This window comes from Anguilla anguilla, chromosome 13, assembly GCF_013347855.1.
Source record: "Anguilla anguilla isolate fAngAng1 chromosome 13, fAngAng1.pri, whole genome shotgun sequence".
Lineage (NCBI taxonomy): Eukaryota > Metazoa > Chordata > Actinopteri > Anguilliformes > Anguillidae > Anguilla > Anguilla anguilla.
Genome location: NC_049213.1, coordinates 26,857,196 through 26,869,982, shown reverse-complemented (window position 1 = coordinate 26,869,982; position 12,787 = coordinate 26,857,196). Strand labels below are relative to the sequence as shown.

The 12,787-nt window shown below is 46.6% G+C and overlaps 1 protein-coding gene across 5 annotated transcripts in view; it reads left to right on the top strand.

Annotated features, from left to right (window-relative positions):
* The window catches only part of prickle2b (prickle homolog 2b), a 71,395-nt gene that overhangs the window by 56,809 nt on the left and 1,799 nt on the right, over positions 1–12,787 (top strand). For all 5 annotated transcript variants that reach the window (XM_035389486.1, XM_035389482.1, XM_035389485.1 and 2 more), the window contains 6 exons: positions 3,616–3,799; positions 7,555–7,668; positions 8,222–8,359; positions 9,531–9,734; positions 10,470–10,656; positions 11,507–12,358. In XM_035389486.1, coding sequence (XP_035245377.1) covers positions 3,668–3,799; positions 7,555–7,668; positions 8,222–8,359; positions 9,531–9,734; positions 10,470–10,656; positions 11,507–12,358 — 1,627 coding nt within the window. In that variant the 5' untranslated portion in view covers positions 3,616–3,667. The remainder of the gene's footprint in view (positions 1–3,615; positions 3,800–7,554; positions 7,669–8,221; positions 8,360–9,530; positions 9,735–10,469; positions 10,657–11,506; positions 12,359–12,787) is intronic.

Here is a 12,787-nt window from a genome sequence, read left to right as displayed (position 1 = left end):
CAGTCAGTGCAAGCAGGCATTGAAGTTTAATGTATCTTGTCCAGACCTTTCCAAGAAAAAGATTTTTTTTTTTTTATTGTGAATTTATTTTACCTCCTTTGACACCTTCCACTAAATCTTAAGCACTCTCCGTAAGTGCTCACTGAAATGCTGAATGGAGGCCTTTCTTCAGCTCCCACATAATGAGTGAAAGACTGTAGAGAGAGAGGTATCTTACCGGCTCTGTTCCCCCCCACCCCCCAGAAATGAGCCAAAAAAAAGTTGGCTGCTGCTTGCACCCAGCTGTTAGGAACTCTCCATCTTATAACTGCCATTTAAATATGTTGTTTAATCCATCCAGAATGATGCCATGGAAAAGCTACAGTGACTTTTTGAAGCTGTTCTGGTTTATGGAAACCACTTCAAACCCACTAGGGTAACTTGCCTGCATTTTTTGGGTTGTTGATGCCATATGCTGCTTGGCCAGGGATGGCATTTAGGCCCCGGGTGAGATCTTTGCCAGTGGGGGAGAAGGGCTGCTTGAGCAGGAGGGAGAGTTTTTCTTTTCAGAGAAGAAGAGAAAACATAAAAATGAGAGTGCCTCACAAATGGTCTGTGGCATTCTGCAGAGCCAAACTTGAAATCTCCCATTGTCCGGGTAATTTGAAAGTGGCAGTTGATGATTAACACTCCATGGTAAATGGCTGTGTTTTTACAGCACGGATCCTGGGGATTACTGCTGGTCCAGACACCTTTCAGTTATGAGAGCCTTCTCCTCAGGCGCACTGGAGTGTTTCTTTCATCTCTCTCAGGAGGGTTGAGTCATATTGAGAGATTATAGTTACAAGTCATCAACTCGCCTTCATTTTCTTTTTAACTAGGTATTTGTAATGGGTTGATTCATATTACCGGAGCGCTGAATCCCTCTTAATTGAAATCATGTAGATTACAATCCTAAAATGGTTTCTTTAAATCCCTGCTTTGTTGGGTGCACCTTAAGTCTGTGAGTGGCTGTTGGCACTGTTTCCGGATCTGTGTTTCCCTGTCATATGGGATCAGGCCTTTCTGAAGAAAATGACCATTTGACTTCTCTGTGACCTTGTCTTACATCTGGACCAAGTAAAGAAAAAAGAAAAAAACAACTGCCCAGCACAGCCTTCCTGCTTTCATTTCAGCAGGCAAATAACATAGGCTGCTTCAGCCTCTGCGTTACAAACCTTGATCACGGTGTGAGAGGTAGTCTACAGGCCTACATTACAAAAATAAATAAATAAAAAACAGGCTATTTTTAAACGCTGTCGCCAAGCGTATTTTTCGTCGGAGGCAGAATGTATCAGACGAGCGTAAAGGAGGATAGAACCTGCTTTTTGGCTGTGTGTACCATCTGACCCACTGAATCATCGCTGCTGCCGTAAAGCGGTGGGCTCGCTTGTAATGGAGAGGGTATGTCATGTCTTGTTAATCATGCATACATTAGGAATAGCGCGGAGCCGGTGCGCTCTAATGAGAAGGCTCTCTTGCCTGAGGCTGTGAGGTTATTACCACAGAGATGGGGCTTGCATTTTTGACCCTGCAATCCTGAGGAGCTGTCAGGCTGATGACTTTGTCTGCAGGGCCTGGCTGGTTAAGTTACTGACTACACTGATCTGCATTCATGGATGAGTTATCCCTGAATTTGCTATTCATACGCGTTTATTTAATATTCACGTTTTCCTGTTGCCATCCGAGCAATGCAAGTGATTCGCCCTTGTTCAAGGGTGCTGCGATGACCGAGAACAAGAACGCAGGAGGGCTGGAGGCGCTTTCCCCTGCCCTGCTGTCCAGCACACCCACCCGCCCACAGCTGACCCACCACAAGCACCCAAACAACATCTGACCTCACCATTTTTCAAGGATTCTATCCAGACCTCAGTATGATGCAGCCACAGTATCAGATTTACATGGTACATTTTTGGTAGGCTAAATCAGCAGCTCCAGCAATAGGATGGCATTGCATAAGGTTGGCACTGATCATATTTCCCAAAGTGCATTATACAACCATTTTGTATATCTACATTCAGGCCATGTGCTACTGTTTTCCTCTGTGGGGGCTGGGAGAAGATCATGACTTTGAAGCAGGCTCTTTCTCTTGTTACAATCTGAAAATTGTTAGTACCACTGGGATTCTAGTGGGATGTGAAATTGCTGCAAACATAATTTTGTATGATTCGACATTGCACAGAGCACAAAAAAGGCTCAGTTTTAATTGTCCGTGGTTCTCTGGTAATCACATGCAACTGGCAGGGGGAAGCTGCCATAGGCACAACGCAAAATTGGATTTTGCAACTAATGAACTTTAAATCATTTAAATTCATTTGCCTGCCTTCCGAGCAAAATTTAAATGATAAACACATTTAAACATGGAGTGTTGTGACCTTGCTGTGATGTTGAGGGGACAAAAGCCTAAACATTTATGCGAAGTTGGATCCCTTTAACAGAAAGGGCATTCAGAGTCCCCAGCCTGTTTTGAGGGCCTGAAACAGTAATGAGGTTTGTCCTAAGTTGGCAGTTTGTTTTTGCAGCAGGGGGCAGATGAGGTTGGAAGAGCTTGGATCAGCCCCCTCCCTGTTTCCCGGTCGAGGGCTCGGTGTTGGTTCTGAAAGAGGAGGCCACAGGGTTTGCGAGACCTCTCGGCTGCCTGGATACAAACCAGATGCAGCTCGCCTGTTTAGTTGCGTGTGTGTGTGTTTTTTTTTTTGATCTGACGAATAGCAGGAAGCAGGGGGATTCTGGCAATGCTCCACGCCTTAACTGAGTTAGGCTTTCACAGAGGAGGGGAAAAGTAGACACCGGGCACAACACAGACAGACAGCAGCATCATTTAAACAGAGGCACTGGATGGTTTTTTTTTTTACTCTTTGATGAGCTTCATTGTAATTTGAAAAACAAATTTTTATTTTACGCAAAGCTGTATGGAGCTGACGTGAAAGCTGACGTAAAAATCCCCCTTTCTCTCTTTGTAGTTGAAGACCACCCAGTTCAACATTCTTTGTATTTCAAGGCAGTAGTCATATTCTGTTGTGGGTTCACAATATTCAATTCCCCAATGCAATTTTGATAAACCATCCCTGACTTTATTTGTCATTATGTCAACACTTTCATTGCCTTGAAGTCTAAAGTGGGCCATGGACACGCAGCCCCCTGGTGATGAATACCTGAGTCTGAAAAGTCCTGCATGACCCCTGATACCTCCTGTAAAAACTGACGTAACATACAGGGCTTACAGTCTGTAAACACACAGAGACAGAGTTCAAAAAGAAGAAAAGAAAAAAATTATAAGGGATGTTTTGGTCCCCAGCCAAAAAATGTTTTTATTGGCCTCTGCCTCTGAGTTTTGTCAGATCCTAAATGAACCCAACTTTTTCCTTCTTTCTTATTTCCTCGCTTTTTTCTCATGTATAATTTAAAGGATTCAAACAACTTTAGTGTTGCCTGGGCATTTTAGAAAAATGAAATATAAAACCCCTCATTCTTAATTAAGTAAAAAGTAAAATATATGAAAAGAATGATATCATGTTCCCCTCTTTCAAAAACCAAACAATGAAAGTGTTGAAGGTTATAAAATATGTAAACCTTATCTCCGTATTCCCCTCACAGGAAGATCTGTCTGCACTGTAAGTGTCCACGCGAGGAGCATGTGGTGGCCGTGATGCCTCTGGAGATGGAGAAGACGGTCACTAAGCTGATGTACGACTTCCAGAGGAACTCCACCTCCGACGACGACTCGGGGTGCGCTCTGGAGGAGTACGCATGGGTCCCGCCTGGGCTCAAACCAGAACAGGTACCTCACCTCTGCCTTTGGGTGTCTCTGCTTTCAGCGCCCAGACATTCTGTGTTGCTGCACCGTCTCCAAGCGAGAAATATCTTTTTTGAAATGCTTTTTAAAATAAATTTTATGGTGCATGTTTCCCACTTCTGTTGTCCTCTTGGCAGTTTGTTACAGGTAGTGAGGTGGCAACATTGTTACAGTTGGTGTGTTAATTTTCCTCATATAAAAGTAACTCTGCTCTGGGTCCTCAGCCACTCCTGAAATGGGGTCAATCCCGGTTCGTGGCCATTCAGAGTGGCCCCAACCAGCTTTACTAGCCCCTCGACTGAAACGGTGTAGCCCGTGCTTTATTGGACAATGAAATTATTTATAGATGTTATTTTCATTTTCTTCATTAACTGAGAGGGGGCTTTATTACCAAGCGAATGAGTTGGTCAATAAATCATTATCTTATGGGGCAGCTTCTGTAGGGCGTGCTGAATGTGGCCTCTTCCCAGAGGTCACATGTGATCTAAAGTCAATTACTCCAGTCCGGGGACTGGGCTCAAAGCCCTCTGCGATAACAACTGTGCAGATTGGAATACTGGCTGTGTGACATGTCAGTGGAATAAATGTAGCTTACTTGCACTGTTGCCTCAGAGAGACATGATGTGAGTCAATATAAAGGATGAAAAAGTTTTAGGTGTTTCTTGTGGATGGATTATTGTGCTTAATTAGGTACTTTTTACATTCAAAAACACACTGTTAAACCAGGAGCATTCTGAGTTTTGGAGAAAGGATTAGAAATGTGCCCATAGAAGTATATGACTCCCAGGTCAGATGGAATGCAGCATGAACATGTGAAACTGAACATCTTTTCCACAACCCAAACCCTCCTAGGAGATATACTCTGTAGAGGGAGAGATCCTTTCTTTAAAACTAAGTTAAGAGCTTTGATCTCAGATATAGCCTCCTAAAACTATGACCTCTATGTCAGCAGCTTCAGTGTCAGACTTTACACACACCCTTCCTTATGAGCCTTGATAAACAGCTGGAAGTTGCTGGGATGTGGAGAGTTCACTGCATGCACACACCTAACCCTCCATTAACCGTCTTTTCAGTGGGGAGGCCAAGCCTTCACTTGGATCTATCGTCCTTAATTACCACAGGGCCACACAGTGCAGGCAAAGATAATGATTGCCTGTCTCACTAGTCATTAAATCCTAAAGCATTATTTTCCATAATTCAGACTTAACCATTAGTTTAACCTCATCCTGTTACCTCACACTATTGAAGGTACATGTGTTCCCCTGTTACAGTGCCTAAAAACAAGAATGACTAACACATTTCCCCATGTCTCCTAAAAGCAGTGTGTTACATACAGTTTGTGTTTGTGACTCGTCTCTCTCTCTGTCTTTCTCTGTCTCTCCCTCTCTCCCCATGCTGTCTATTTTTCTTGTTTCTTTCTATTTCTTAATTCTTTCTATTTCTCTCTGTCACATTTGGTCTGCATATATTTCAGTTTTATTATTTCTTCCTTCTCTTTCTCCCTCTCTCCTTTTCTTTATTTCTTCCTGTCCCGCCCAGGCCACTGTAGACAGGGCTGATATATTGGCAGCAAAGCCTGTGCAGGCTCTTCCTGGTTTAGACAAACTTAGACTGATGTCCTCCCTGGATGGAACAGACAGCGGAAAAGGCTTTACTGAGCACTGGCCAAACTCCCATCATCATCATCCCATCTAGGAATGACTTTCTCCCCACCAGAGCCCCTCATCTGGTTGTGTTCAAGCTTTATGGGGTGGAAAGCTTGGCCTTTCTGATTTCTGTTTGCTTCACCAGCACACTCACGCAAAAAGTGGCTGCCTTAGTTACAGTAGCTATGTTTATTTAAGGAAGGGCCGCAATGCAGTATAATGGTTAGGGAACTGGGCCTGTAAATTAGCAGTTGCAGGTTTGATTCTCAGGTAGGGTGCTGCTGTTGTATTTTTGAGCTTGGTACCTCACCTAAATTGATTCAGTAAACATTTTAAGCTATATAAATGGGTGGTATGTAAAAATAAAAGCGGCGTAGGTCGCTCTGTGTAAGAGTGTCTACTAAATGTAAATGTAAGCATCTAATTTTTTGCCTTCTAAATGTCTATTTCTTTCTGCAGATTTGATAGCTCTCCTAATGGAGACTGGGTCCTATCTGTTGTGATTGTATATCCAGTTGGGATAGTGGGAGGGGGATGTGGGACCTGTACTTGGGTCTTTCCAGTGTAAAAGGGGTTGTGCTCACTACAAGTGGTTTTGTTAAATGTTCATGGGCTGATAGTGGACTCTGCCATGTCACAGCTGTGGACCCTTAACCAGCTCAGGTAGTGACAATGGCCACATATAAGCTCGGACATTGTGCGGGCAGAATTCCACTCTCATGGGGTATATTCTGGGGGCAGAATTCAAAAGGGGTAGAGGCTTTTATAAGGTCACTATTCAATGGATATGAAAGTTTTTTTTCTTTTTCTTCTGTCTTTATATTACTGAATCAGGGACAGCATGTATATATTTTTTATATGAGAAAATGTTTTTTATTATTTTTAAGCAGATATGCTCTCTGTGTGGGTAATATAAACTTCATCCATGAGACTCAGAGGCTAGTCTTTAATCTTCTGGAATGTTTTTCTTCTGCATGTCTGGCTGTTAGAGCTGTGATGTGGATACAGGACTAAGGCAGATGATGTGAATACTGGAGGCTGGCTGGTATTATCTTGGGCTTTTTTGTGTGTTACTTTAGGATAGCATCAGTACAGCCTGTCTGTCACTTCATTGTTTCGGTTGGATTTAATTCTTCATGTAAAAATATAAAAGTGAAGCTTGATTTTTTTTTGCTGGTGCAGTATGTCATATATCCTTTTCTGTGTTAGCGTCTTGAGGCTACTTGTGAAAATATCCACAGACAGTTCTTTATATTCATTTATGCCATACTAGATGATGGCCTATGAGGAGGTTCTGTTTGATGTTCTTGCCATTTTTCTCTATGTTGTTATTGTCAGCATAGATACTGCCATTGTTATGTGTCTGACAAGAAACATACAGATGTCAGTTAATTATTGATTTTTTCTGTTGTCTTTTATTCTGCATGTTGTGAGAAGCAGCTAAAAAATCCCAACTGGTCTGGTCCACACAGGTCAAGTGCTGGCACAGCACTTCAGCCGTGACTAATGTGGTCAGAAATCGGAGGGATTGCATGGGCTTTGTCCTAATTACATGGCATATTTTTGATAATTAATCAAATAATGGCTATGAGATCATTGGTGCGACAAGAGATCACACAACTGCGCTCTATGTCCAGTGATGCCAAAAACTGGGTGATCACACTGTACTGCACGATAGGCAATTAAAGGCCATATCTTAGACACCCAGTGCATTGTTTTTCCATTTAATTTGAAGCGTATTGTAAAAATTCCTTGCACGAGCAGGATTGTGGCATACAAAGCATTCTCTTTGTCAGCATGCACAGAGTGAGACCGAGACCAGATTCAATTAACTCCACATTGGCAATCCATAAATCAAAGTGGTGTAATGGTGGTATCTGTGTGGAGGGGGGAGAGGGGCAGAACAATGATCACACTCATTGCATTCTGTCCACACACACGGGCGCCTGTGAAAAGCTCTGCTCCTGGGTTTATTTGTCTGGCCTAAGTGTTGGCCTAATGGCCAGAAAGTGGAGACCCGTAGCTGCAGTCCGTGGTTTTTTGTTGCTAAAACCAGCTCTGTTCCCTATCCCCCCCCCCTCCCCTCTTCCTCAGGTTCACCAGTACTATAGCTCTCTCCCGGAGGACAAAGTGCCGTATGTGAACAGCCCTGGAGAAAAGCACCGGATTAAGCAGCTGCTTCATCAGTTGCCCCCGCACGACAACGAGGTGAGTGTTCGCCTGCTCCCGAGACTGCCAGACCGGCTCTGCTTGAACCCTGGAACACCTGAAGCGCACGACCCTCGCTCTGAGGAAGCAAGGGATGGGTCATGCCGCTAGTAGCATCGTATGGGGGCAGGACATGGCTTGTGGGTACATGGGCTCGCGGGTGTCTTTGTGCCTGAACCCATTCTGGTGCCAGGTGTTTTGTAAATTAGGCTGCATATTTGGAACTCGCATTACTATTTTGTGAAATATCACTCACTCAATTTCACTCTGTCAGTTGGATAGCATTTAGGTTCCAGAAATCCATCAATGTTTATTTACTCCTTATCAAAGTTTGATAAGGTAGTATATTTGGCTATTATGAATCTGCCTTTATAACAAGAATTGAGAAACGCTGTGTTTGTTTTGTGAGTGGCGCCTCATGACTAAATGATGAGGCATGTGAATCGATCATTTTTTCGTGTTACCAGTGCTGTTCTGTAACATGATACCGATGAAGATGCTAATGCCGATGACAGAGTGGCCCATAGTTTTCTGCATGTCCCCCTGTCCACAGGTCCGGTACTGCAACTCTCTCGATGACGAAGAGAAGAGGGAGCTGAAGCTTTTCAGCAACCAGCGAAAGAGAGAGAATCTGGGTCGGGGGAACGTGAGACCGTTTCCTGTGACAATGACCGGAGCGATCTGTGAGCAGGTGAGCCCCCGGGGACGCGCGCGGGGTAGCGGAGGCAGGCACACCGCGCTGGGAGGGCCTGTCCCTGTCCCTGCCGAAAAGCCACAGAGCCTCAGCACAAACGGGTCACGTGCTCCTGCTTTGTGCTTTAAAGTGCAGCCTGGAAATCGGAGGCGCTCTCATTTATCTAGAGATCCGTTCTGAGTCCCCAGGTTCTGCAGTCAGGTTCCGCAAGAAAATGACAAATGGCTGGTTCTTCCAGATCTATTCATCTTTCTCTTAGTTTCCTCTAAGGTTTTCCATTTTTCTTCCGGCATGTCAGTACATACACCTGATTGGCGCCCAGGTGATAAGGTCATGTATCCAAAAGACGAGCGAATGACAAAGCTGATTAGCTGGATTAGTTTTCTCTGGCATGGGGTCAGTCCCTTCTGTTATTATGCCAGAACAGATGTCACTGTATTTGCATTTTTCCATCTTGGTTTCTTTTTAAAATTCTTATTCAGTATTCATTGTAGTCCTTAAGATGAACTTGTGAATCCAGTGCGCTTGCTTCTCTGGGGATATGTACCATATAATGTACTTCAGTCTATTCTGAGGTGGCTGCATTGCCTTAGGGGTTTCTAAGCATCTTTTGAGCGAAGACGTTGCATGTTATAAATATTTTGTAACCATGGCAGCAACAACAGCTTCATCAAATAATGCTGACATCCTTGAATAGAGAGAAGGCGCTGGGAACAGCTGAATGCTGTGAAATGTTCCTTGGTGGGTAATGTCAGACACATTGATGCATACTGACAGACTCAACAGAGAATTCAGCCTTGCAGTATCTGTCCTTGGTAGTTTATGTCTTATTTGGATGGCAGGCGTCCTTACCCAGAGAATACCAGCAGTGAGAAGAAGCAGATAGCATAGACTGACCCCTCAGACAGCAAACATTGATTTATCATGTTGGCAAAAGCAGCGTGTTCCATATATTTGAACTCTTGTGTCTCTTTCTCTCGCTTTGTCTATCTATCTGTGTATCTGTCTATTGTTAGGATGACAAAAGATATCCAGTACCAATAAGACTAATGACATTACAAAAAGAAAATACAAGACCAGCCCACCTCCTTCTTAAATAAATAGAAAATAATGCAACTGTGATGCAATTGTGGGAAATTTGATGGAGCTGTTTGTGTATCTCTTCCAGTGTGGTGGTCAGATAAACGGGGGAGACATCGCCGTGTTTGCGTCGCGGGCGGGTCACGGGGTCTGCTGGCACCCCCACTGCTTCGTGTGCAGCATGTGTGACGAGCTGCTGGTGGACCTCATCTACTTCTACCAGGACGGGAAGATCTACTGCGGCCGCCACCACGCCGAGCGCCTCAAACCTCGCTGCTCCGCCTGCGATGAGGTGAGTGGGGAGGCGCGGGGGGGCACGGGGAGGCGCAGCGGGGTGTGGGGGGGGGGGGCGCAGGGAGGCGTAGTGGGACACAGCGGGGCGCGGGGACGGCCAATCATCGTCCGCACAGCTTCCACCGCCAGTGCTAACAGGGTCGCGCTTCGCCCCGTGACCCACGGCATAGCCCAGTCCACCTCCCTACTCGCCGTTCCCCATGGCAACAGCGCTAGCTATGCATCGCTCAGAGCCTAGCATCGGCGAGCGGAGCTGCGGGCCGGGGAGGGCTCTGGAACGCCGAGCCCAGTCACACAGTCTGTGTGCGGTGCACACTTCATCCCCGCCTCTTTGTTTGATTGTTTTCCACAGGAACTCGCTGAAATTCCGCCTCTGACAGATCTCCGCTGTGCTGTTTTTCCGTGATTTGTGTTCCATATTAATGGCTTAGATAAGCTCAGGGGTAAAAATGAATGGGTGAAGACAGATAAAGAGGCAGAACAGTCTTCATAGCGCACAATGAACAGTACACAGACTGCGGTGATTTACCTCAGGCATGCATAAATTCCCCAGGTTTTATCGTGACGTCTAACTCCAGATACGTGCTGCAGCGCTGGGGGAGCTGGGACGCCGCCGCCGTCGGACCCTGAAGCACGGCCCCGTCGTCCCCGTCGTCACGCGGCGAACGCTCCGTCCGCGCTCGGCCTCAGAGGCCCGCCCGGTGATTAACGACGGGTCCTCTGTTTCCCGTAGATCATCTTCGCCGACGAGTGCACGGAGGCGGAGGGGCGGCACTGGCACATGAAGCACTTCTGCTGCTTCGAGTGCGAGACGGTGCTGGGGGGCCAGCGCTACATCATGAAGGAGGGCCGGCCCTACTGCTGCGGCTGCTTCGAGTCCCTGTACGCCGAGTACTGCGACTCGTGCGGGGAGCACATCGGTACGGCCCCATTCATCAACACCGCCCCTTAACGCCCTCGACGCTGTGCGCCAGAGCACGCTTCCAAAGTAGGACAAACCTGTGTTACGCAGTGGGTTTTCAACAGCAATTACTGCGATGAGAGAAGCTCGCAGGGCTTAAAGCTGACTAAGGCGTTAAGCATGGGTATCAAATTATGCTACAGATGCTTACAGAGTTTTGGTCCTGAAGGGGAAATGTACCTATACGGCTTGCTAATTTAACACATTTTTTTGGGGGAAAAAATTCTAGCTGCCACGCAACTAACAGTCTTTTGTAGGCATAGTGGAATGGCCTCCAGTGAGAGTTATACGGCTGTGTTTTGGCAGATCAGCAAAGAAAAATTTAGGCCGTAATTATTTGTTACACGGGACACAAAGTATTTCAGTAAGGTCATTATAAATTGAAACTGTAAGAAAACATGTTGGATCCAGATGGGAGCCATTAAGGAGGGCTATTTTCCCTGAGACTGCAGAACAGTTAGAATGCAATGTATTCCCAGATCAGTAAGTATACCTTAAACTCACAGGAACTAGGTATAATCAGAGATAATGTCCCGTGTTTTTTCTCCTGTAATTTTTGTTCAAAAATCTAAAAATCCCATTAAGAATAAAATGAGGAAGCTGCAAAATTTAATCAGTATTTTAATTAATATTCTTAAAGGAAATCAAATCCTCTCACGTTCTTCTTTGCTTTTAATTTCAAATCATATCAGAATCATATCAACATATGCCATGTTCAGTATTCAGTTAGGTGTGCGGTTTGGTTCTGCACTGTGTTTGTTGTAATGATCCGTTTTGCTCACTTGCCTTCTTGTTTGGCGCTGTTGCAGGTATAGACCAGGGTCAGATGACCTATGACGGGCAGCACTGGCATGCTACAGAGTCCTGCTTCTGCTGCGCTCGCTGCAAGAAGTCTCTGCTGGGACGTCCCTTCCTGCCCAAGCAGGGTCAGATCTTCTGCTCGCGCTCCTGCAGCGTGGGCGAGGACCCCAACGGCTCCGACTCCTCCGACTCGGCCTTCCAGAGCGCCCGCTCCCGCGAGTCCCGCCGCAGCGCCAAGATCGGCAAGAACGGCGGCAAGGCCGAGGCGTGCCAGTCGGCGCCGCTGCTGGCCGCGCCGGGCCGCTTCTCGGCCGACGTCGACCCGCTGTCCCTCCAGATGGACCTGCTGAGCCTGTCCAGCCAGGCCCCGAGCCTGACCCGCGAGCCCCAGGCCTGGAAGAGCCAGGGCGAGCTGTACGGGTACGAGGGCCGGGCCGAGGCCGCGCCCAGCCCCCTGCAGCTCCTCAGCCAGTGCAACGTGAGGACGGCCTACAGCCCCACGCAGGGCCCCGCCAACCCACCGGACCCCAGGGCCAAAGAGCCCGGCGGCGGGAAGAGGCCTCCCATGGCCGCCCTGAAGGGACACTCCTTAAACGAGAACTGGTTCCACCAGGGCCAGGACGACTACTTCCCCCCCAAGCTGCAGACGCAGGGGAGCTTCAACGAGGTGGCCCACAACGGCTTCGCCGACAAGCGCTCGGTCAGCCTGCACGTGTTCCAGAGGGACAGCCGGGACGTGGCCCCCCAGCGGGGCCGCTCCAGGAACCCCATCAGCGCACTTAGCTTCACCGAGCAGCTCACCCCCCTGGAGCAGACGCCCCGCGGCTCCATGGAGTCTCTGGCCCTGTCCAACGCAACAGGTGCGTTCACCATCCCCCGCCCCATGACCCGCATGCTTGTAAATGCCTGCTTTTTACTTTTTGCATGAAGCAGATCTTGTGAGTTCCTTTTTGGTGGCATCCATTCAGTTATCCACTGTAATACAGAATTTTATTGTGGATAAACAAAATGATTAGAAAAAATATTGTGTTATGTTGGGAGCAGTGACACAAAGTCAAGTGTGATCTGTTTTTCCTTATTCCGTGTCAGATTGTCACAAAGGAAAAAGCTTGTTTTATCAGAGATACCATGTGCTTTGGACAAAGGAACATTTTTTACCAGAAAATTTGATTTGAGATTCTGCCTGCAGTGCAGCAAAATTTTATCTTGACAGTCATAGCTGTGAAGACAGAATGTTCTTAATGAATATGTATCTCAGTTCTGCTAACTGCTCTGACATGGTTGATTTT